The sequence below is a fragment of the Fusarium tjaetaba genome (genome assembly GCF_013396195.1).
Source record: "Fusarium tjaetaba strain NRRL 66243 chromosome Unknown NRRL66243_c0000301, whole genome shotgun sequence".
In the NCBI taxonomy this organism is placed as follows: domain Eukaryota; kingdom Fungi; phylum Ascomycota; class Sordariomycetes; order Hypocreales; family Nectriaceae; genus Fusarium; species Fusarium tjaetaba.
In genome coordinates, this window is record NW_023501497.1 from 93,978 (window position 1) to 118,456 (window position 24,479).

The 24,479-nt window shown below is 49.4% G+C and overlaps 7 protein-coding genes across 7 annotated transcripts; 5 read left to right on the forward strand and 2 right to left on the reverse strand.

Annotated features, from left to right (window-relative positions):
* Window positions 1-3,160: 3,160 nt before the first annotated feature.
* FTJAE_11810 (phosphopantetheine adenylyltransferase) lies at window positions 3,161-4,345 on the forward strand (the record flags this gene model as incomplete). The annotated part of the gene is made up of 1 exon (XM_037344793.1): window positions 3,161-4,345. The coding sequence occupies one exon, from the start codon at window positions 3,161-3,163 to the stop codon at window positions 4,343-4,345; it is 1,185 nt and encodes a 394-aa protein (XP_037201156.1).
* A 1,056-nt stretch (window positions 4,346-5,401) lies between these two features.
* FTJAE_11811 (STE6) lies at window positions 5,402-9,622 on the forward strand (the record flags this gene model as incomplete). Its single annotated transcript, XM_037344794.1, has 3 exons — window positions 5,402-5,811; window positions 5,857-6,520; window positions 6,566-9,622. The coding sequence occupies 3 exons, from the start codon at window positions 5,402-5,404 to the stop codon at window positions 9,620-9,622; spliced, it is 4,131 nt and encodes a 1,376-aa protein (XP_037201157.1).
* Window positions 9,623-10,144: 522 nt separating this feature from the next.
* On the forward strand, window positions 10,145-11,503 carry FTJAE_11812 (uncharacterized protein; the record flags this gene model as incomplete). Its single annotated transcript, XM_037344795.1, has 1 exon — window positions 10,145-11,503. The coding sequence occupies one exon, from the start codon at window positions 10,145-10,147 to the stop codon at window positions 11,501-11,503; it is 1,359 nt and encodes a 452-aa protein (XP_037201158.1).
* A 282-nt stretch (window positions 11,504-11,785) lies between these two features.
* Window positions 11,786-15,668, reverse strand: FTJAE_11813 (calcium P-type ATPase; the record flags this gene model as incomplete). The annotated part of the gene is made up of 2 exons (XM_037344796.1): window positions 11,786-12,994; window positions 13,044-15,668. The coding sequence occupies 2 exons, from the start codon at window positions 15,666-15,668 to the stop codon at window positions 11,786-11,788; spliced, it is 3,834 nt and encodes a 1,277-aa protein (XP_037201159.1).
* A 2,646-nt stretch (window positions 15,669-18,314) lies between these two features.
* Window positions 18,315-19,666, forward strand: FTJAE_11814 (purine nucleoside permease; the record flags this gene model as incomplete). The annotated part of the gene is made up of 3 exons (XM_037344797.1): window positions 18,315-18,446; window positions 18,498-19,278; window positions 19,326-19,666. 3 exons carry the CDS (start codon window positions 18,315-18,317, stop codon window positions 19,664-19,666), a joined length of 1,254 nt encoding a protein of 417 aa, XP_037201160.1.
* A 329-nt stretch (window positions 19,667-19,995) lies between these two features.
* FTJAE_11815 (IKS kinase) lies at window positions 19,996-22,366 on the reverse strand (the record flags this gene model as incomplete). Its single annotated transcript, XM_037344798.1, has 3 exons — window positions 19,996-20,705; window positions 20,757-22,234; window positions 22,320-22,366. The coding sequence occupies 3 exons, from the start codon at window positions 22,364-22,366 to the stop codon at window positions 19,996-19,998; spliced, it is 2,235 nt and encodes a 744-aa protein (XP_037201161.1).
* A 506-nt stretch (window positions 22,367-22,872) lies between these two features.
* On the forward strand, window positions 22,873-24,069 carry FTJAE_11816 (transcription factor ACEII; the record flags this gene model as incomplete). Its single annotated transcript, XM_037344799.1, has 1 exon — window positions 22,873-24,069. The coding sequence occupies one exon, from the start codon at window positions 22,873-22,875 to the stop codon at window positions 24,067-24,069; it is 1,197 nt and encodes a 398-aa protein (XP_037201162.1).
* Window positions 24,070-24,479: the final 410 nt, after the last annotated feature.

Below are 24,479 nucleotides of genomic sequence, written 5' to 3' on the forward strand. Positions count from 1 at the left end.
GGTTGAAGAAGAAGCAGAAGACCTGGACGCGCACGTACTCGCGTCTTCTTCAACTCTTATATCGCTGTTTCATGAAGACTCGTAGTTCATGTTTTTTGTTTTGACGCTTGACGATGATCTTATGCCTCGAGGCACGTGCATGTCTTGGCCCACGTTACACTTGTGAAAGTGCATGGTCTGTTGTATCTCGTCTTTCATGCTCGATTCTCTTTGCTCTTCTGATAAGTGACGTCTAGCTGCATGACCTATAGGTCAAGGAACTTGGCAGTCGTCGTCTTCGGCGTCGTCACTATCAGGCCCGGTGAGCGGAGAGTTGTGTCTCCCGTGGCTCGTCGTACTCTTCGGGTTCCTTCACATCTATCCAACAGTGGCAAGGCTCGTTGTTGAGTTCTACTGCTTCAGTGGAACTCAGACTTTGGCGTTGAAATGCGGATCTGGTCGAGGTGGTCGGCGGTTTCGTCATGCTCAACTTATGTCTGCTGTCGAGGCATCTTTATGAATTTTGTAATGAAAGCTCTGCCTCTGTGTTTTAATCAGGTTCTGGGCCGCCCTTCCTTACGCCGCTGTCCTCCTGCCGCCCAACCTCGCACATCTAACTCAGGTCGAAGGACGAGAATGACATCCTCCTTCGCCTCGTCATTGAGGCTCGATATCTCTTTGAAGTCATTAGCGACCTCTTGACCGTTGGCTTCTAACAACGGAAAGTACCATTTGGTACGAACGTAGGTGCATTTGCGGCGTATGGTGGCTGTATCTTGAAATGCGTCCTCGCTTTAAATGTCTCGCCGGCTTTGCAACTTCTAATGATCCTCCAGGGTAAGCAGGTCAGCGATTCCTATATAACGCCGCCTCTCTACATATATAGTACAAATTCAAGCGGGCCAGCGCTTTAGGTTCAGGTCAGGGTCTACCAATTCTTACTGTTCTGGTATTAAGCTGGTTGCCTGGCTTGTCCAGTGTAGGCAAACTCCCAGGGGCTCAGATCTAACTTGGCTAGCGAAAGAAAGTTTTCTCTGTCGCATGGGGGGCTTGAGAAGAGCCCTTCTCATCATAATTCGAGAGGTCGCCGCACACAGCTGTCCAACTGACTTCCTTGTGATCTGCGTACTTGAAATGTGCAAGGACCTGAATCTCGCCATGGTCTCTTTGTGGTGGCTGGTTTCGTTGAAGGATGAGATCTGGTGGACTATATATAATTGTAACGTTAAAACATTGAGGTACTGTCGCTTGTACGGGGTGGGTTGCTCCTTGTCGGGATGCTTCTATTATAGCGTGTTACGACATCAAGACTTGTTCTTGTGTTTGCAGTTGGTATCTGGACTTGCCTAGCGTTGTTTTACAGTTGCGGAGGCTGGTCTTTGGCTTCCCCGTCGTCGTCTGGGAGCTGATAGTTGAACTTCCTGGTCGCAGTTGTCGGTGGTCTGTTTTATCTCGCGGTGGAGTCGGTGCAAGCCGGGCTGGTGGCAATCAAGTTGTCCAACTAGGTGCAACTGGGTTTCACTTTCGAATATCGCTTTTGTGAGAGGCGAGTGCCGGGGTATGAACTCGAGAGGATGGCCTTAGTTCAGGAGACGGTCGATGCATTCCTTGCAGGGAAATAGGACAGCCGGCTGTGAAGGAATGTATCTAGGGTTTCATCTGACTCTCCTCCACAGTCTCTCTCCCAGCATTCAAGCCGTGGACGATCCCAGCTCGGGGATGGGATAGCTCCTAACTCATCGCGCTATAGAATGTATTAGCTTCGGATGATATATACTTCATTAGCGGTGAGAGACTCACTGTATCTGGTTTGCCAGGTCCACCACTTGTTGTCTCAGGGCGTTCATTGTTCCGTTTTGTTCTTGGATGATGTGTAGCATCTGGGCAATCAATCAGTGGTAAACCTTTTCCAAGTTTAATAAGTACTCGCCATCCTTACCAGGCCAATTAGCATTGAAATGTTCAATTCCAACACGTTTTGTTGGTCCACCGTTTTGAGACCAAGATGATCTTATGCAGAACGACAGGGAAGATAGGTGTTTAGGCATGAGTTCGACTGTTAAATTTCGACAGGCCAGGGGTATAGATGGCATCATTGTACCTCAGTAGTATATACTGTGCTCTCCAATCTTCCAAATCAGCCAGGTTCTGAAGCATTATGGTTTCTTGAGACTTACATAGTATCATTAAGAGACTCATGTATATAAAAAGAGATAACTATAAATATGTACTAAGGGGAGTAAAGTCTTATCTTTTAGTGTTTGGATCTCTTACTAGGTTATGACGACGTCGAACAGCTTGTTGCTTCTTGTCCAACTGTTTCGTCGGCCGTGATTTAAAGGCAGTGCCACAAGTATCAATGTACGTACTTAGAAAACATAAACTTACAAATTACTGATGCGAATGCCTTAGTCTGTACACTGCAGAAGCTGAGCTTTACTCAAAAGCCAATATGGAAGAAAGGGGAACAAAATGGGCTGAAGCATGTTCGGATCTGAGCTTCTATGTTGCCCCTGAGTAACTGATGATCAGTTGGGAGATATCAAGTCCCTCTGATTCTAAGTATCCAAAGGCCTTCGAGAGGGAGATAGAGATGTATAACCGGAATGTAAGGATGTGAGTTGGAGTGATCGGTTGAGAAGGGGGAGAACTGGGCTTCTTATAGTTGTTCCTTGCTTACATAAACTGATGCCTAAGACTCAGAGATAGCAAAGATCCGAGTATTTGTGTTTCGACAGTTGGAGGTGTTTCTCATCAATTGTTGCCCAGCACAACAAGTTATACACTTCTTGCAAATACAGTTGTGCTCGTTCTTGCTTGCAATCAGGCAAAGTCAATTGTGTACCACCTGCAAGCTGATTGAGTTTTACTTGAATTGGTCTTGTTACAAGTTTTGTAACAAACTTTAGCAAGAAAACTCTACTGATATATCTATAATGTATCAGTGTTTGTCCTTCGCATGCTCTTCATTCATCAAGCGGGTCTCTAAGTTACATGCAAGTAAACACAATGACGTTAGCGGGGTAAAGTACCTCGGTCTGCGACACCAACATCAGCATCACGACATTCTTGCTTGGGCCTTTCAAACCTTGGATACTTCACTTCTTTTCACCAGATTTCGGCTTTACAAGCACAAATAGAAGCATTGAGCCAAACACAACTTTCTGGAGTGAAATTCACTATGGCTCCATCACTTCTTCTTCTACCCTCTCCTCCCCGCCCTCCATCTCCATCAACGCTCTCAGCTGCCTATCGCTCACCATTAACATCTGTCCTCACCAAACTCAAACAATCACCGACTCCACAAACTCTCATAGTTGGCCTCGCACTTCCACTTCTCACCGGGTCATCGCCCAACTCAAAGACAATCGCATGGACAAACGCCCAGTACCTGCTTGCAGGTCTTTATACTCTTACATCCGTCATCTGCGCCAAAGAGAACATTCCTGTTGACGTCGGTGCTGGAAAGGGAAGTGTGGATGTCCGAATCATTCTCATCGACCATGAGAGAGGAAGACGTCACGAACCAGATTTTGATGGCGGGTTCGAAGCGAATTGTACGGCTGTGTTGGACTTGGCTGCGTTTGCGACAAAGGTTAGACCATGGGAGGCTGTTTACCACCCCAGTTGTGAAGAAGGTTATGAGCTACTTTCTTCGTTTCTCAAACTTGCGGAGAAGAAACAAACGTTTACGCAAAGCCAACTTGTGGCTATCGAAGGTGGAATCAGTTTGACACAGGAATCGGCTTTGTCGCCAAAAGAGCAACAAAAGGGCTTCAACACTGTTTGTCTAGGCGGAACGTTTGACCATCTCCACCCAGGTCACAAACTATTGCTTCATGCAAGCGTTCTCCTTCTTAACATCCCACCAAAAGACTCTGATAAGACATGCACGCTCATTGTGGGTATATCGAGCGACGAGCTTCTCGTCAAGAAGAAATACGCTGAAGAGCTTCAATCATGGGATGAACGCTCTCAGACTGTTCTCTCGTTCCTCTCAACGCTTCTCGACTACGACACAACATCTACATCACCACCTATAGAGCGCACATCTGATGAAGCAATCGCTTTTCTACGCGACGGAAGAGTCAGGGTGCGATGCATTATACTTCGTGATCCATTTGGCCCACCAATCCACGAAGAAGATGCCGATGCAATTGTTGTTTCTGCAGAGACACGTAGTGGAGGCAGAGCAATCAATGATCGCAGGGTTGAGAAAGGATGGCAGCCACTCGAGGTGTTTGAAATTGATGTCCTGGATGCTGACGAGGTTGGTGACGGAGAAGTGAGCAAAACGGATGATTTTGCGACAAAGATTAGTAGCACTGCGATTAGACAGCAGAGGGCTGAAGCAAAGAGGCGGTGATTTCAGAACATACCATCAGCAATGAATTATGACAAGCCGAAATACTGCGTTTGCTTGTTTGACATCTCAAATGTGATGCTTTTGGGGATACCTTTTTTGGTGGTGAATGAATTGGTGTAAGTGTTTTGTATTGGAGCCTTCACTGTGGACTGTAGGGCTAGACAATCGCCACAGTCGTATCAGCAAGTAGCAATACCGCCTTATGCCGTTGTAGGAGAACCTGATCTTAAAGGATTCTGCTGAGAGTCAAATGGATCTCATGGTATGGAGGAGAGTCTTGACCTGGTAGTCGTTGTAGCAGCCGAATCGCGGAAGGTGCAACTTGGTTTCGGGATCTTGCTCCTGGCCTTCCTCAATGGAACAGTCGCCATCGCAAAAGCTCAGGGCACTCCCATAACGAACAAGCATGAACAGCTTGTCACAGGCAAATCGATCTCTCAGGGGATGACCGAGGTCCCTCTCCTCACGTGGGAGACCACCAGACGTTTTCTGTTACAACGTTTCCCGTCTTGTGCCACCAACGATGAGTACAAACAAGCTAGAGCACGGCAAAGAAGGCAGTTGACAGTTACTGTACTCTCCCAACTTCCGATGATTCCGAAATCATTTGTCATTTAAACGAAGAATCACCAACCAACAACTCAAGCAAATCGTTTCGTCTCGCGAACTCTCGCTACTTCAACCGTTGAACCGACAGTGGCAACAACCCTCACAAGCATCAATCGGCCCCTCGGCAGCCTCCCAAACCCCAATGCAAAAGCCTATCAAAAACAATCAAGTCAATTCGTCCAATCGTCCCCTCTCTCGTCGTGCATTTCTCGCCAATAATTTACGTGCGGGGCCGAAGGCTGAACAATATCAACAAGAACAATACTAAGCAGCCTCGTCTGTGCACGCACACTATCACAACACTGACCCTTTGATATTGTTCTTTGTCGCCCCAAACACTTGGGACTCACACTTCGTATCGCCATGTCGCCTCAATTACTTCAAGCACTTCTTCAAGTGTTTCCTCCTTGATCTGAGCATGATACTCAATTTCTCTATACTTCAAAAATGGAACAAGACGTTAAATCATCGTGGAATCAACTCTTTCTCTTTACAAGACGATCACACTCTGGCGCTTTAATTGCTGCATTGCTTGCGGCTGGATTCTCTGCGGGTTTCAAAACTGTTCTGTCGGTCATTCTGGGAAAAGTCTTCGATATTATTGCGGGCTTTGGGGATGGATCGCTCAGCGGGGATGAGGCCCTTTCGCAGGTGGGAAGATGGGCACTTGTCCTTGTAGGACTGGGTGTTGGCAACTGGATCGCAAGTACAGCGTTTCTTGCACTCTGGGTCATATTTGGAGAGTTGCAGGCGTGCAGTGTTCGGCAAGACATCTTTACAAGCCTCCTCTCCAAGGACATGGCCTGGTTCGACTCTCAATCCGAAGGCATCTCAAGTCTTCTCATCAGAATACAGACGTAGGCAACCCTTTCTTGTACTCACACATGACTAACAGATGATAGACAAACTCGTGAGCTTCAACTCGCGTCCTCCCAAGTTCTCGGCCTTCTCGTCGGCGACATCATCACCTCGATCGCTTCCCTCGGTATTGCCCTCTACTACTCCTGGAAGCTCACCCTCGTCCTCCTCGCCACACTTCCAATCTCAGCTATCGTTCTCTCACTAGCGACAAAGCGACTTGAGCCCGCGATTCAAGCACAGAAGCGTGAGCTCGCAGTCGCTTCCAAGTTCGCCGTTGCTTCAATAACAGCCATCGATCTCGTCAAGGTCTTCAACGGATATGACCAGGAGGTCTGGCAGTACTACCCAGCTGCCAAAGCTGCAGCGAAGCATTATCTGATCCAAGCGCAATGTAACGCCCTGCAAATGGGCTACGTTGCCTTCTGGGTCGTGGCAATGTTCGTCGTCGGCTTTTGGTATGGAGTTGTACTTGTCAACAACGACGGCCTTGCCGCTGGTAGTGTTTTGACAACTTTTTATGCAACACTCGCAGCTTTTCAAGGTATTGAGGCTTTGATGCCTCAGTGGTTGGTCCTTGCAAAGGGTATGTCAGCCGGCAGCTTTCTCTCCAGTGTCACTCGAAACGTGAGGAATGGTGAGATTGTCAAACCGATGACAGGAGCTTTACGACCGCTGAGTTGCAGCGGTGACATCGAATTGAAAGATGTAAGTTCTGCCAGTGCTGTTGAAGATAATGGCTGACTTTAGTAGGTGTGTTTCGCATACCCTTCGAATCCGGCACAAAAAGTACTACATCAATCCAGCTTCTTCTTCCCCTCGGGTGAGATGACCTTTATCGTTGGGAAAAGCGGCTCTGGGAAAAGTACGTTGGGTAACCTCATTGTCGGTTTCTATGAGCCCCTGAGTGGAGACGTCTATGTCGACAACAAGCCCTTACGGGTCCTCGATAGACAATGGATCCGTGAGAACATTACCTTGGTCCAACAATCCAGCGTACTATTCAACGAGAGTTTCTTCAAAAATGTAGCCTTTGGGCACCACGACCCCGCAAGAGCAACGCGGGCTGAGGTGATGCGAGCTTGTGATGCAGCTTTGCTTCAATCGACGATCGCAGGACTTCCCGAAGGTCTAGATACCAACGTCGGCGCTGATGGATACAACTTGAGCGGTGGACAGAAGCAGAGATTAGCGCTTGCTAGAGCTCGTCTTCGAGATCCCCCAGTGCTCATCCTGGATGAGATCACAAGTGGCCTTGACCAGGTTAGCCGTATGCTCATCATGGATGCCATCAGGGCATGGCGACGAGGCAAAACAACAATTATCATCACGCATGACGTCGCGCAAATCGACGCCGATGACTTCGTATACGTGATGGACAATTCATCCCTTGTTCAAGAAGGATTCAGAAAGGATCTGGATACGCAGATTGGTGGTACTTTTGCCACTCTCGCATCTACCACATCAGAGGAACCAGACACACGGATAGATATCACCATCGACTCTCCAAACTCTCCTCTTTCACCTCTGTCTCCTCTATTTCCCCCTCCTGGCAGAGCTTCGCGCCTCTCGCAAATAGTCGTTGGAAATCTGGAGTCTTTCAGTCCAGCCCCAACAAGCGCCTCTACACGATTGACTCTAGGTACAAATACAGCAGCCGCTTTTCGCATGCGCGCAGCTCGAGCTTGGGAGATGCAACCCCTCACTGTAGCTGTACCCGAACCTGAGCCTGCACGATCAAAGTCCGCTGCCGACAACCATACGATGGTCAGCTTCTACGACGAGAAGCACGATAGCGCATTGAGATCTCACAGCAGTCTGGATGGTATGGAAACATCATGCACACTGGTGTCACTCGACGAGCCAGAATACGTATTTGGTGGAGCTGAGCGTCCCAAAAGCATTACGAGACTCAGACAAACCAAGTTCAACGACACGCTTCAGTCAGACAAGGTGGATGACAAAGACAGCGAGACTAAGGATCTCCCTCCACCAATGCCTCTGGCATCGATATTCAAGACAGTCTGGCCAGCTTTGGGACGTGGGCATCGGGCTCTTCTCATCTTCGGAATACTGACCTGCCTGGTTGGCGCAGGCTCTATTCCTGCATTTGCGTATTGCTTCGCGCAACTCCTTGGTGCAATGTGGTCGCAAGGTGACAAGCTAGCAGAGGGCAAGATGTGGGCTATCTATCTCATTGTCATTGCGGTCATGGATGGTGTTTGCACCGGTGGCGGTCGATATCTTCTTGAAATGGTGGGACAAGCCTGGATCAACACCATCCGAGTGGAAGCTCTGAAGCGAATCCTCCGACAGCCAAGAGCATGGTTCGACCGATCGCGCAACTCTCCCGGCCGTATCAACGAGTGTCTTGACCGAAACGCCGAAGAGATGCGCAACATTGTTGGCAGGTTCTTGCCCATCATCATCACAGTCACCGTCATGATCATTGCTGCTGTTGCTTGGGCGCTCGTCATCTCGTGGAAACTCACGCTCGTCACCCTCGCGCCGCTGCCTGTCGTTATGGGCGCAGTCAAAGGCTATACCATTATTAGTGGGAAGTGGGAGGCGCGCTGCAACGAAGGGGCAGAAGATGCGAGCGCTGCTTTGACTGAGATCTTCCTTAACATCCGAGTTGTTCGAGCTCTCACTCTAGAACGATATATGGGTGGGAAGTATATGAAAGCAGTGAGACACACCCTGAGCCTAGGACAGAAGAGAGCAGCGCACACCAGTACACTATATGGACTGTATCAGTCAGTCAACTACCCTCTTACAGCACTTGTGTTCTACTACGGAACCGTGCTTCTGGCCTCGGAGAGGGCGATCACAGCAACGGCGGTTGTGGCAGTAGTGAACCTACTTCTGTTCAGCATGGGCACAGCGACGAGTATTCTTAGTACGATACCGCAAGTCACGATGGCTCAATCAACCGCCGCGCAGATGTTGGGGTACGCCAACATGCCCTTGGTACCCAAAAGCGAGCCTCGCGGATACTACAAACCCAAAACACCGCTCCCAGTTCGGCTTGACAATCTCGGATTCTTTTATAAGTTAAGATCGGAGAGACCAGTCTTGAGAGGAGTTTCATTTGAGGTGGATGCAGGAGATTTTCTGGCGGTTGTTGGTCGGTCAGGCTGCGGGAAGTCAACGGTGATCTCGCTGATGCTTGGTCTATATTCTCCCACCAAAACTGAGATCCTCAGCACGAGGCCACCATTGAGCTTCAATGGGTATTCCCATGCACACGTCGATATGGAGCATCTCCGATCAATGATGGCATATGTGCCACAAACGCCGTTCCTTTTCCCAGCTACAATTGCAGAGAACATTGTGTACGGCTTAAGTGAAGTATCGCACCTTCGTCAGTTTCCAAGCATTCTAGCTGCTGCGAAGGCGGCTGGTATCCACGAATTTATCACAACTCTTCCAGATGGATACAATACTCGAGTCGGGGACGGAGGTCAAGCGCTCTCAGGCGGCCAGGCGCAGCGTCTCAGCATCGCGCGTGCACTTGTACGCAAACCTCAACTTCTTGTGCTGGATGAACCTACGAGTGCTTTGGATGCAGAGAGTGCGGAAATGATCCGACATACCATGCAAAAGATTGCGAGGAAGTCAAGGCGAGATATGGCAATTGTGGTGGTGACGCACAGTAAGGAGATGATGGCAATCGCTGACCGTATTGTTGTCCTGGAGGATGGTACCAAGGCTGAGGAGGGAACATATCATGATTTGCTGCACGTAAGAGGTGCTTTTGCTCGAGTGGTTGGGGATTCAATATGGGAGGGGGGAAAGGAATTTGACTGATCTTCAGGGGTAATTGATCTTCAGGGGCATTTGGATATTGTACATATATAATTAATTCTTCTTGATCTCGATGGAGTTGAGAGCCTCCCCCAGATTTAAAGCTAAAGTGGGCCCATTAAAGTCAGCCTCGAAAATTGATTTGATCGCCGCTTGATTAATAAGCCACTAAACCGAAACAGGGTCACGGGGATAGAAGTGCGACCCCCAAAACATCCCGAAGATTCCAACGTCGTCTCCATTTCAATCTCATCGCCACCTTGAAACACCAAATACTCTTTCATTCACGTGTCACCCCATTTGCCATACAAGTATTCTTTATTTACAGTCAATCTACTCGTGTCGCAAGCTAGTTTCGACTTACCCGACAGCCTCTCACTAAGCCGCAGGGCTGACGTTGTTTCACTCACCTCTTCTAGCCTCTCACTCATCCTCATATTCACATTTCATCCACTTATATAATGACGGCGCAATCACCCCCGAAGCGCAGAAGTCGCTTATCTTCAACCACCCAAGATCACGACGATGCAGCTCTCAAGGTCCATCCCCTTTCTGTCTCTCTCCCTCCCCATTGGAACCTCCACTTACATCCCTCAGGCCCGCCGCGAACGTAACCGCGAAGCCCAAAACATCTTCCGCCGCCGCCGCCAAGCCGCCGAAGCTGCACAGGCCCAGCGCGTGCGTCGTCTCGAGCAGGTAGTCGAGGAGATGAGCTCCGTCTTCATGTCCTTTGTTGACGAGATGCTCACCACTGAAGCTGTAGTCAAGGCCCAGCCGAGTCTTGTTGGGAGCTTGAGGAGGAGTATGGAGAGGATTCTGGAGCTGGCGCATGAGGTTGTTGGGCCGGAGGAGGATCTTGTGCTGATGCCGAGAGAGGGGGATGATAGGAAGCGTGCTGGTTCTGGATCGCCGGAGAGTGAGCAGAGTGAGACGACGGAGGATTCTTCGGGTTCGATGGCTGTTGCTGTGAGGAAGACGCAGGTTCAGACGCTGACACCGCCTACGTCAACGGCCATGACTTCAGTTTCTACACCTACTCCACCATCTCTATCGACATCAGCACCGTCTTCACTATCAACACCGCCATACTTCAACTCTCAACAACCACCAATGGCCAAATCCTTCAACCTACCAACATTCTCACTCTCCCCTCAGATCTTCGGCAACGGCTGGCTCGGCACAACCCCTGCATCACCCGGCGATCTCGCCGTCCCCTCATCCACACAGCACTCAGTATTCTCATTCCGCCTCGCCTGCGACATACTGACGATAGCATGCCACCTCCTCGTAAACTCACCGCCGCCCTACGCAATGTCAGCCTGTGAATCGCGCCTCTTCTGCAACACCCTCAAAGGCCGTGCGAAAGACGAGATGCTCACACGGCTGCGCTGGCTTATTGGACCGGGTCGACATGAGATGTATCGCGTTATCGATCTGCCGTATGGACGATATGGACAGTATGTTTATTCGCGCGCGGAGCTCAACCCTTCTACGGTGGAGGATATAGAATGGCCGTGGCCTACGCAACCGGCTGGAACGCGCATCGACCACTTCACACGGTTCTTCAGCGTTGTAGGAGTCGAGAAGCAACTTCTCGCACTTGGTGCCAGGGTCGTGGATGCTGAAACTATGGAACTCAATCTGAACAACTCGCCGATGCCGAATGTCGGGCACGCTGTACCGAAACAACCCGAGAGCTGGAGCTTCGTCAATTGCTTCTCATTTCCCACAGAGCCAAAATCTGGTCCTGTTACGGTGCGGGTGAGTATACCAGCGCTCATAAAGTCGCTCGCTACGAGATCGCTCTGTTTGATGCGGGGGCCGGGAATACCGAGGTCCGAGATTGGGAGTGCGATTGAGGAGGCCATCATCAAAACAGGATGAGCACACGATAAAAAAGTTTTTATGATTTAACGAGATAGACACACACGAAAGGAAGGATTGGATCACTATCAAGGCATTTGGAATTGGATATTTGGGATGGAAGCGTTGTTATTATGGCCTAGTAAAGCGACCTGTATATTGGTATCTTAAATCCCTTTATCTGTCATAACGTCGTAATCTGTCATTTACAAGAACACAGGCCTTTCCCTTTGACGACCTGTCTACTATATACCCTACTCTTGAAAATATCATTTGTATATGAACGCACAAGGATCGTGCTCATTATCGTCTCTTAGATCTGAGTAGTCCCTCCCAGGAAACATGATGTCTCCAGGAACTCTTCTGCTCTTGCTGTCGTCGTTGAGCCGGCCGTGCCGGAGCTCGAGGATTTGTCCGTCTCGGCTGTCGAGGCCGTCGTGTGTTGATGGCGACGAATTTCATAAATTCGGCGTCTTGACTTGGTGGCAGCGTACTGTTTTTACCACTACTGGTCCTTAGAATTGGGTCGTCTTTGAGTGTCTTGGGGTGAATCTCCAAAATGGCACCTTTGTGCTCTTTTCCTAGCTTGGCCGCTTCTACGAGGCCGTTCAAGTCGATATCTCGCTTTTTCTTTTCCTTCTCTTTCATCATTCGTGTTTGGTCTGATCGCTCCATTGCTTCACGCTGTTCTTGCGTCATGGGCGTCTCGTCCTCATCGGGCTCGTGGGTCAAGTGCATCATATGAAGGATGTTCTCAACAGGGCCCATCTCTTGCTCAGGTTGTTGGGCTTCCTTGTCATCGGCCTTCTTACGCTTGAAGCAGCTGAAGGCCTTTGACAGGAGTGCGCGAGTCGGTCGCCAAATTGCAAGCCAACTGTCCGCGATTAAGTTGAAGAGACTTTGGACGAGGCTATCAGGAATTTGTCGAATCAAAGCTCCCAGCGGAATTGACATGACGCCGAAGAGCAAGCTCCATCCCCATTGGGCACCTGTAATAGGGGTTGTGTCGAATGCTTCGCCTCCCTTGAAGACGATGACGAACTGGCCAGCGATAGTGATGAGCTGCACACCGATGAACCAAGGGTTACGCAGAAATCCTTGATACCAGATATCCAGCTTGTTGTCCACGCGACGGCAGTTGTGTTGGTTAAAGAACTGCATCCAGACGTAGATGTTGAGCACCAATGTCTGGAGCTTCTCAATCTCAAATTCAGTGTCGGGGTTGAAGAGGTCCCATCCAGCGTAGTGAACAACAAAGACGACTATCAACTGGTAAATAGCTTGGCAAATGATCATCTTCCACATAGTGATGGAAATAATCGAAGCATTCCGGGGTTCGGGCTTTCGTTTGAGGAAGTCGGGCGAGGGGTGATCTGTAGCATAACCAAGAGAGGCAAAGATATCCATGATCAAGTTGATCCAAAGCAATTGAACGACGGTGAAAACAGAGTCGCCAACGAGCTCGGAAACGACGGTGATGATACCTGCGGTAATGTTGATGGTGAATTGGAACTATTGTTTGGTCAGCAAAGAACCTGGTCATATTGACGAATAGCCTTACCTGGCAAAACTTCTTGACGGAGTCATTCACGGTTCGACCCCATGCCAAAGCCTTGACGATAGAAGCAAAGTTGTCGTCGAGAAGAATGATAGATGCAGCCTCCTTGGCAACTTCAGTACCCTGGATACCCATAGCAAACCCGACATCCGCCGCCTTCAATGCCAGACCGTCATTCGTACCATCACCAGTCACAGCTACCGTCTCATTCATGCGCTTCAGATGTGTTACAAGAAGCAGCTTATCCTCAGGGCTTGAACGAGCCAAGACCTGTAGTCGCGGGATAACAGCATCAAGCTGCTCAGGAGTCAAGTCTCTGAATGTTGGTCCATCCATGGCAATGCCACCAGCTGTGTAGATACCACATTCTGTTGCAATAGCCTTGGCGGTCAAGAAGTTGTCACCTGTAACCATGCGAACAAACACTCCAGCAGCCTGACATTGACGGACTGATTCCACAACTTCGGGGCGCAATGGGTCACGGATGCCAAAGGCGCCGATGAAGATCATGCCAGAGGCCAACCATTCTAGGTTAATGTTATCGGGGTCGTCATCTGGGCCGTCAAAGATATCCTGCGCGCTAAAGTCTCGGTATGCAATGGCGACAGGTCGAAGCATCCTGTTAGCGTAGTCCTCGATAGTGTTGCGATAGCTTGCACGGTCATTCTCTGAGAGTCGTGCAATCGGTACTCTGAATGTAGGGTCCAAAACAACAAAAGCGCAATATTCAAACACAACTTCCGCTGCTCCCTTGACGAGAAGTCGATAGCGATCCTCATTGATTTTGACCAAAACTGCCATCCATTTTCGGGAAGAGTCGAACGGAAGGATCGCAACAATGGGGCAGTTGGCCCTCTCCTCGGCCAAATTGTTCATACCAAGATGTTGACGGCCAAAGTGTAGCAAAGCAGTCTCAGTGCTTGAACCCATAAAAGTAGCGGTACCAGAGTCATCATTCTCAAAGGCCGTGGAGTTGAGAGCGATACTGTCCTTGATCAACCGGCGACATTCTGGAGAGAGTGACTTTGCCATGTCGATCGAACTGTCGTACTTGATAGTCGACGCACGCGACATGGACGAATCGGGATCCGGAACAACCAGGTCGGTATCATCAAAGTAAGACTCCAATCCAACACGTCCAGCCACGACAGTCATCTTGTTCTGTGTGAGGGTGCCAGTTTTGTCGGAGCAAACTGTCGTCGCGTTTCCCATAATCTCACACGATCGGATCAACCGCACCAAGTTGTTATCCCGGAGCATACGCTTCGTGGCAAAGGCCAGTGCAACGGTCACATTGAGCGCCAGGCCTTCTGGGACAGTGATGACAACGACCGTGACGGCCAGAATCAGAATATGTAAAAAGTCCTCTGCCTTCTGAGATGGCCCTCCAGTAACGGTGTGAAGAGTGACCATGAAGCGAATAAAGAGGACAAGAAAAAAGACGGAACCTGCAACGGCACCAATAACAATGAGTTGCTTGCCAAGGCGACCAAGCTTCGCCTGGAGTGGTGTCTCCTTGACGTCGTCTCTCAACGACATGAGGATACGGCCATAGGTCGAGTTGACACCAACAGCAGTAACGAGATAGGAACCAACACCGCGCGCGACAGTGGTTCCACTGAGAATGAAGGGGTCAATTCGCGATGTAGCTGCATGGTTTGGCCTTGGTACGGTCTTGTGCACAAGATCAGCCTCTCCAGAGATGGAAGACTCGTTCATTTGCAGACTCGAAGCTTGCACAAGAACACCATCCACGGCAACAATGTCACCAGCCTCAAGGTGTAAAAGATCACCAACGACAACATCTTGAACGGGGATGCGCTGGAGTTTACCCGAGCGCATCACCGTTACATCCCTTTGTTGCTTTCGTTCATTGACCTTCTTGAACTTGTAATTCTTCTGCCAATCGGTCGCGGCGCTTGCGATGATGATGACGAGGATCGCAACCACAATTGTCACACCATCTACCCACTCAACACGCGATGCGCCTATTGACTTGTCGACGGATTGGTAGATACCAATGGCGAGTGAGATGGAAGCAGAAATAGTTAACAAAATGATAAGTTTATCATTGAATGCTATCCATAATAGTCTGAAGAAAGATTTTTGTGCTATTTGCGGAAGGCGGTTATCCCCAAATACTCGTTTTCGATCGACAAAGTGGTTGTCGCGATGTTCGAACAACCCATTGTGTAACAGCGGCGGCGACGGCGGAGGGGATGCTGCCGATAGAACCGGTGGTCGTTCAAGACTACCAGAGGCTACAGCTTCGTCCAGAGTAACAGTACCGTCCAATGTTGTTTCGTCGGCGCTTAGTCCTGCTGAGATATCGGTTCGAAGTCCAGCGGCTAAACCCAACAAGCCTCCAAACGCGCGCAGGGCGGAGATATTCTTGGCGGTCAGGAGTCGATGTAGCTGAGACGGGGTAAAAGCAAAGTTGTTGCCCTGAACATGTTCGTCGTCGTGCAAATCGAAGGGCGGGTCGACGTCATGAGGATCGGGTTGAGGATTCATCGTGTTATCGATCTTTGGCTGGTCGTGACTACCAGCGTCAAAGTTGGAGTTGTAGTTGGACCCTTCGCCAGAGCCGCCATAGCGTGAATCAGGAATACTCGTGATGTCGTCCATCAATGGGGATCTGTGTTACAGGTTTGTGAGCGCGAAGCAGCCGTTGATCCAGAGAACCTGGTACGGCACTGAGCCACAGAGATGGGTTGAATGAAAACAAAACAAAACGGAAGAAGAGGAGGAAGAGAGATTTAGTTTGGTGGATCGAAGACGGTTGGAAGGGGACGGGACGGTTGATTGATTGATTGTGGAGGAAGCACTGAAATCATGCTCAAGCTCTAGCGTGGGGGAGGCTTTTACAAAACTGTAGCCCGAAAGCGTTAGAGTCAGCCAGGACCAGCAGGAAAATAAAGAACCTTAAAGAGAAACTCGTCATACCTGGACGACAAGTCTCCACCGGGAAATGACCTTTTGGCGGGCAGAGTTGATTGTGAGTGGTGCTTGGCAGGTCAATCTCTATTCTGTGGCGGCGCAAGTCTGTCTCTGTTCTGCTCAGTTCAGTTCTGGTCTGGTCTGGGGGTCCCCGGGCGGTCCGCCTTGTGCAGAAAATACGCCATATCCAGTAACAATCAGCAGCGACACGTCGCTAACCCACTGTAACTGGTCCGCCTTACAGAACTGCCCCGTAGTTGGAGTTTGGGGAATGGAAACGCTGGGAACTGATATTGTCACTGCCCATCATCTCGGAAGGGCCGAGACTCTAGGGGGGGCTAGGTAGTCCTGAAAATGCTTGGTGCTGCTGCTGTCGTGTCTTGGCGGTCGTCTTGGCTGCAACGTCGTTTGTGCTAAGAGAGACTGAAGCTTTTTGGGCAACGGGTGTATGTCATTGTCGTCGTCATCACAGCGGTAGCCTCTGGTCTGAAGCAGAGACTCTCAAAGAAACGTCGTTGAATTAAGAATTGAAACACTAGGAAATAACGAGGAATGAGGCAGATCATGTATGCACAGTGCCCTGCTGAAAAGAAGAGCCCCAGCCTCAAATCAAACCTTACACGCGGCCCCCTCCACTGGCTGAGTCTTGACCTTCCTTGTCCGTCTCTAGCTGAGTAATAAAAAGAGGCAACCCAATTTTTCTTGGCGAAAACACAGAAAAAACCACGCCAAGATAATCAACAGTCGTATCGTCAAGTTTGGCCTCTGCCAAGGTTTCCCCAAGTGATCTACCAACGAGTCAGATGATGCGAGTATCATAACAATTCTAGAAAAACTGGAATAATTGACTCAAGCCGATGACATTTACAGTAACAAATCAATCAGATACGCGGATCCGGGCACATCTGATAACCCCGAGGGCCCCGTAGATGCCCAGACTTTTGGGATCCAGAAATAAACCGAGATGATGAGCTACGATAGGAGGTTGGAGAGAGAGGCATATTATTGGGTGGCTAAGTTCCCAGGACTACATGATACTCTCTGTCTGTGTACAATTGGGAGTGATTGTTGTGGTTGAATTGAGTTGGATTAGACTTTCAGTTACATAAGACTGTCCAGTGGTGAATGGCTAGCCACGATGAAACGGGCGCGATTGAAGCCGTTGATAACAGTCAAGCCCGCCCGTTACAACGAAAAAGTCAAACGGCACAAACTCAAGAGTAACTCCATCTTGATCAAAAAAAGCAACAAGTACAGACACAACCCACGTGCAATGAGCACAGACTCACTACACCAAGACTAATCTCCATCTCACCGTGTCGCTTTGTCCCTACAGCCTCACATCTCACAATTCATCCTTCTATCCCAAACCATCAATGAATGACACAAGAGCACAAGTCAATTTATGCTCGTGACTGCTCCTAATACTCTCCCCGTAACATTTGTATTCCACACTGCACGATCCAATTCAGTGGTCAAGACATCCTATCACTTTCAACCTATAAAGCCAGAATATTGAATACCGTATCCTTCACTTCAAACCAATCTCGTCTCGTCTGTCCAATTAATAACCCCGTCTCTTCCCCCGATCGCTTCAGCGCCCTGCCGGCCGAGACATGCATTCCCAGATCAACATCTCCAGACATATCAGTCGTACAAGAAACTTCACATCGACTCCGGGATATTTGCACGACGCTGTTCAACAAACTTCCCCATCGAGACTGTTTGCGCAGAGTGGTACAATACAGAAAATATAGATTCACGTCAGCGATAGAGACATGCCAAGTCGTTAGATGTTAAGCTTGAATCAAAGACATGGCGCTGTCTTTCGCTTCGACCTCCAAACATTGAGCACATGGTGTCGTATCCTGTCCAGCTCTGTTTCGTTTCACTACCCCTAAACTTACCCTCTAAACACCCTCAGCAGAGACCTTGACCTCAGAGCTGCCCTATCCGACGGACGTGATGCTCCAAACAAAGCAACTTCCCGTATCAAAGATCCCGTCATTGTCCTCCATTCTTCCGATTTGTCCCAGAATGCCTCGACATGACTCGCTGCTGTAGTTTGCATTGGAGAGGGCGACATCCGTTGCTGGATACCCGTTGGGTATTCTCCTTCTGGGCTCTGAATCTTTATCCGGGGTGACAGAGACATTGAATCCACATGGCGGCCTTTGACAGATTTGGATCTGTGAAACGGGTTCGGTGTTGAAGGTCTCGAACATGTTTCTTGGTATGAGGATTGATATTGTCTGGATGTGATTCAGAGATAAAGCTCCTCGACTTCCCCTTCGATCTTCAGCGGCTCCTCGAAACAACTCAAGACTATCAACCATGGAGCTACCAAGAGCCTTACTTACACTCTTTCTTCAGTTCGTCCTCTTGCCTCTAGTAACTGCTTTACCTCGTCCCCTGAATACGGGAGACGATGAAGTCTTTGCTCCCAAAGTCATGATCATCTCAATGGTATATGCCCCCTCCCCTATCTCATACCACTTCTCTAACACCATGCAACAGTGGTCCCCAGAAGCTGCAGTCTGGCACGAACGCCTCTCCGGCTCAAATCTAGGCACACTCTCCTCTAAAACTATTCATGCCCCTGGCCTCTCCATGCTCTTCCCTTGCGCTACCTGCACTGAAGATGGAAGCATCTGCCATGTCACCATTGGCGAGGGGGAGATTAACTCTGCTGCTTCACTCATGGCTCTCATGCTCTCCCCCAAGTTTGACTTTCGCCATACCTACTTCCTCATCGCCGGTATAGCTGGCGTTAATCCCAAGTATGGTACTCTTGGTTCAGTTGCCATCGCTCGTTATTCGGTCCAGGTTGCGTTGCAGTACGAGATTGACATACGATCTCTTCCTCCAGGTTGGCCCACTGGGTATATCTCATATGGTCGTGACCAGCCTTACCAACAGCCATTCATCACATATGGCACTGAAGTCTTTGAACTCAACGCTCAACTTCAAGATGCCGCATACAAACTCGCGTCCAAGGCTCAACTGGAAGATGCGAATGGCCCGAAGGAGTACCGCGCACTCTACCGCCGAATGGGCGAGACATATAAAAGTGCCTCTCAACCTCCGTCAGTCATCAGGTGTGACACTGCTACGAGTGATGTATACTACTCTGGTAGCAGACTATCCGAGTCCTTTGAGAATACTACGAAAGTGTGGACTAATGGCACTGGCGTCTACTGCATGAGCGCTCAGGAGGACAATGCAATCTTAGAAGTCCTCGTCAGAGCAGCGATTGCAAAGATCTGCGACTTCTCAAGAGTCATGATCTGCAGAACAGGTGATATCTCCCATAGCCCCTATTAATCATCTCGCTAACCCTTGCAGGTTCCAACTTTGATCGTCCTCCTCCTGACTACACCGACCTAGATCATCTCACCGCCGCCAAACAGAATGGTTTCTCGATCGCCATCGCAAATATCTTCAACGCAGGCATCGAGATCGTCAAAGGTATTCTTGAGGATTGGGACACAACATTCAAGGATGGTATCAGAGCAGAGAACTACATTGGAGATATATTCGGCAGTCTTGGTGGTGAGCCTGACTTTGGCTTTGGGAGTTTAACCCATGGTCAGCGCATTGCACCAGAGAGTAAGAGCAGTGAGTTGGCGAATAGGGAGATGGATAGGCGGAGGATCTTGACGCAGAAGTCTTTGAGGAAGATCTGAGTTAGGTAGTTAAGGGCATGGCAGTTGGGTTTGCATCATTCGGTGTTGATAATCTGGGGAGAGCGTATGGTATCATGGCGAGGTCAACCTTCTTTCTATTTTGTTTTAATAAACACTTGTCTCTGGGCCCTTTTTGGACCGCCGTCATTCTCAATCATTTCTGCCATCAGTTCTTTCATACCATTGTCGCTTTACTTTCATGAACCAATATGTTTTGCCAAACGATCTCTGGTATGCTTCGTTCCGTTCCTCACGCATCAGCAGGCCAAACGGTTTCATTGATTCACATATAAGCATCATCTCGCATCACTACAACTTTTCAAGTCACGCTACCATGGCCCATCGGCCCAAACATCATGCTCGTTCGTGGCACACAGCGTCGCCCAGCCTGACGCAACCCATAGCACTGTAAAATGAAGGAACAAAAGGAGAAGGCTCATGGCTAAGCCCCATGCTCGCGGACCGCTTGTGAAGTAATCTCCGTGGCCTTGCCTGAGGGCAGGAGAATAGCTCGTCATTTGCGGTAGGCCAAGATCTAGCGCTGCAACGCAGACGAGTGGAATGCCTACGTTCGGTTGGACCATGAGTGGCCAACAGGGCCGTGTGAGAGTGGTTATTTTAATGCCAAATAAGCCGAGGCGTAGGGCATAGCTGAGTAGCGCAGAGTTCTCGCCTGCCAGGTGCATGGATCGGATGAGAAACACAGTTGCTCTCCGTCTAAGAGCGTCAGCTGTGGTCGTGGGCGGCGGCATCAAAAGTGGAGGGCTCTGAGAGTTTCGCCTCTCGTGCATCTCTGAGTGCTCAGATGCGTCGCTGACGCTCACGGCTGGTGTTACAAAGGATCCGCGATGACTTTCTTGGCTGCGGGACATAACCATGGACTGCGAGTCACCATGTCTCGATAGAGATTGACGGTGCGGATCCAGTCGAGAGTTCTGGCCACTCTTGGTAGGCGACAGGTCTCTCGAAGTAGTCCTGGCCAATGTGCTGATCTCTTCAAATTTATCCGACGTTGATGTTTGATGTCGATGTCGGGGGCCTGTAGAACTGTAAGAGTAGGTTTGTTACAACACAAGAAAAAGAAACTCACCTGCCACTGGCGTGCTTGGGGGAGCGGGCGAGTCCAGATTCTGGATGCGAGTTCCGATCCCGAGATTTGGTGCAGGCTCCTGACTCGCACCATTCTCGAAAGTCATTGACTCGCCTCGCATGGCTTTGAGAACCTCATTGGCACTAGGTCTTTCGCCAGGGTTGAGAGACAACAGTCTTTTCAATAGCTGGTATAGCTTCGAGGGAAGATCTGGTCGCTCACGGCGTTCATCCTGGAACCCTTGCCAGTGAGTGATCTCGGCTCGAAGTTCATCTACATCTTCGAGTTCTTCTTGCAGAGCATTCGCGCTTTGGTAAGGAAGTCTCCCGAAGCACATAAAGTAGAGAATCATACCAAGCGAGAAGACATCCGACTTTGTGGTGAAGTTTGCATATCGACCTGAGGAGACATCCATCTTGAGGACCTCGGGAGCGCAGTACGAGATGGTTCCGGTGGTGCCTGAAGACTTGCGGACGACATTCTCGGGCTGGACTTCACCGAAATCGCTGATGAGGCAGGTCGTTCTACCACCCTCACGATGGAGCAAACAGTTACTTGGTTTGAGATCGCGATGAATGTAGTTGGCTGCGTGGAGATATGCCACCCCGGATGTGATGTCCTTGAACAGTGTGTAAATTTCATCAAAAGGGAGCTTGCGGTTGCCGTTCAGCAAATCGACAGGAGTTTCAAGTTGGCCCTTTGATCGTCGACGCATCTGAGCCTTGAGCTCCTCTTTGGTCGCCTCACGTGGTGCTCCGCCGATGATGTACTGTTGGAGGTCACCACCATTACAGTATTGCTGGAGGATGAATGCGCAAGCGACACTGGGGCCAAATCGGGTGAGTCTAACATCCTCAAGCCAGACGTGCCGATACGATACGAGGTTTGGATGGGAAAGCTTGGCGAGAAGCTCGACTTCGATGAGAACCTTCTCTAACCAGTCGTGATCATCTCCGACGGGGACTCGTTTGCAAGCAAATTGACCAAGGGCGCATCCATCAATTTCGTGCCGTACAAGCAGCACGACACCCTTGCCTCCCCGCCCTAGGACTCTTTCCTCGACGAAAAATGTGTTGAAGTAGTTGGGACTGAATGCATTTCGCCGTATTCTGCTGCCTTCCGCTTGCGCGACACCGGGTGTACTCGACACAAACTCGGCCTCATCTGGACCTGGGGATGGCGATGTCTGATTTGTTGTCGGGCTACTACTACCGCCCAAGATAGGACCAAAAAGTCTTCTTACTGGACTCGGTGGGTGATCGGCGGAATTATCGTTATTCGCATTGGCAGCGCGGAGCATGCGAAAGTAATCGGGGTCGACATAGGTCTCTTGCCGAGCACCAAAGGAATCATAGCTTCGGTCGGAAGTATTCTCGGAACGAGTAAGCGGCTGATGGCATGTAGGACAAGTCGAGATGCCTCTGATCTCGAGTCGATGTGATTGAGAATCGCGAACAACGATATGGTTGTGGTGACGGCTGCAAGTTACAAGGGTTTGGTTAGCTTGCTATGGATACCTACGGATACCTTGCACAACAAACAAAGGGAAGCGTGATGACGTACAGAACAATCTCTCGGCCCTCATGGGGCTGGTAGGGAATTAGCGACATGTCCTTGGAGTGGGAGCGTCAGGTACAAAATCCAGGATCGCAATCATGGTAAAGACGATGCGATGGGGAGGTTGAGGATTTTGTATTGGAGCTGTTGGTTCAAGTGGAAATGGAAGTGGAATGGAAGTGGAAAGTTTTGCGGGGAAGCTCCAAGTTCCCAGTGGCAGTTAGTGGTGTTGTTGATCGCCCATCCAATGCTGACAAGGGATCGGAAATATGGAGGTAACGTGAACAACAACACGCAACATTGCGACTCGAAAATCCATAAAATTACAATGAGACTTTATGAGTCATTAGCTACGATTACTGCAGCCGCTACAAGTATTATTGATTAGACTGTGAAGGCTACTTGACTGTTTTGTATTTTGGACAGCTTCTATGAGCTTGATGGAACCATGTGGAGCTTGAAGCATTATTGATGCTGATCATCAGGAACCTCAATTAAGCTTTGGTATTTACATTTTGACGCCGTTCGACTGGTAGATCTGGAGCTAATTGCCTCTAAAATGTTCTTTTGGTTCGATAAGAGTAATTGTAGTATCGAAAAACCTAATCTTCTCGCAACTCAGCCACTGTCCCAGCTTGAGCCAGAATGTCGACTTGAAGGTCTAGGGTATTTTCCTTCCCATGTCTCGACCAACAACACCTTCCCCACTATCGCGAGGCTTCCCATTTACACGCAAGCAACTCTCTTTGTCCCAAACAACGTCACTACCATGTCAGATCTCCGACAAGCATGTGATCGATGTCACAGTAAAAAGTTAAAATGCACAAAGATCCCTGCCTCTTCAGTCTGTACTCGCTGTGTCAAAGCTGGAGTCACCTGTGTCTTCAGTCCTCCCACTCGATCTTTGCGCCATCCTGACAATGTTGCCTTCAACTGGTCTATACTTGGCCTGGATGAGCCTACAGTCGATCCAGTTCCTAGCATTGACCTGGATCAATTTATCACAACGCCGCCTGTTAGCGAAGATACAGATCCTCCTCCACCCCCACCAGCTCAAGTCACTGAGATATCTCAGTTGACAGATCTCATGGCTGGGCTGGATCGGCTACAGACCAACTTTCCAACCTCGCAAAGAGATCACTTATCTGCAAGGGAGCTCACCGAGTTCATGAAGATATGCAAGTTTGATCTTGGATCATTTCTTGAAGATCTGCTACAACGTTCACAAAAGCTACTTCACTTATATCCTGAAGTCCTCAAGCGACTTGAACCCGAGGACATCAGCTGTGATGTCCCGGACTGCGTACATAACGCACAAAAGCAATTTTCAATATCAAAATCCAGGGTCCCAATCGACCAGTCTCTTATTCACCTCATCATGGCTTGTCACCTAAGACTACTGGATATCTTTGACATGATCACCAACCATGGGCGTATGTGCGCTCATGCTGTACCACTGTTACCCAGAGAACACGAGCCCAAGTTCGACATGCCCGAGATCAAGATCGGCTCCTTCGTTGCCCCCAAAATGTCTGCGGCTTCAATGATGATCGCAATGGTAATCGAGCTCCAGCATTCCCTGAGCTCGAGGGCAGAGCAACTGGAAGCTGCGGTCTCATCAGCTGTCGGCAATGAGTCGAAAGCAGCAAAGATCATTAGTCTGCAATGCGAGTTACTGAAAGAACGAGCTTCGGACACTCTTGATGGTCTTTGTTCTCTTCGAGATAACCTCATGAAACTCGGTGTCATCAGATGAAGTCTTTTCACCGTTTACTTCAAAGAACCCCTAGATAAGGATCACAAGACTATCACCCAAGCTACGAGGAGACAAAAAGAGATGGGTAGGAAGTCTTCTATCTTTGAGGCGCATTGGACAATAGTGATGCACGAAAGTCAACTGGCATTGCTCCCTCGTTCGTCGTGCGCAAGAAAGACAGACACGGCTGAGTTGCTAAACGGACGCATATGCTGCCTTCCGATGCAAGGAGCCTGAGAAGGGCCGGTTGACTTCGTCAACTACCTATCCTATGTGATTGTCAGTCTCCGTCATCTCGCCTTTCGATGGACATCATGCTTCCACACGGAAACACTCGCTCAAGGGGGATCTGGGCTTTGGAAAGGAAATGTTACGAGACTGCCAGATCTCTGGAAAATGTCAAGGCAGCT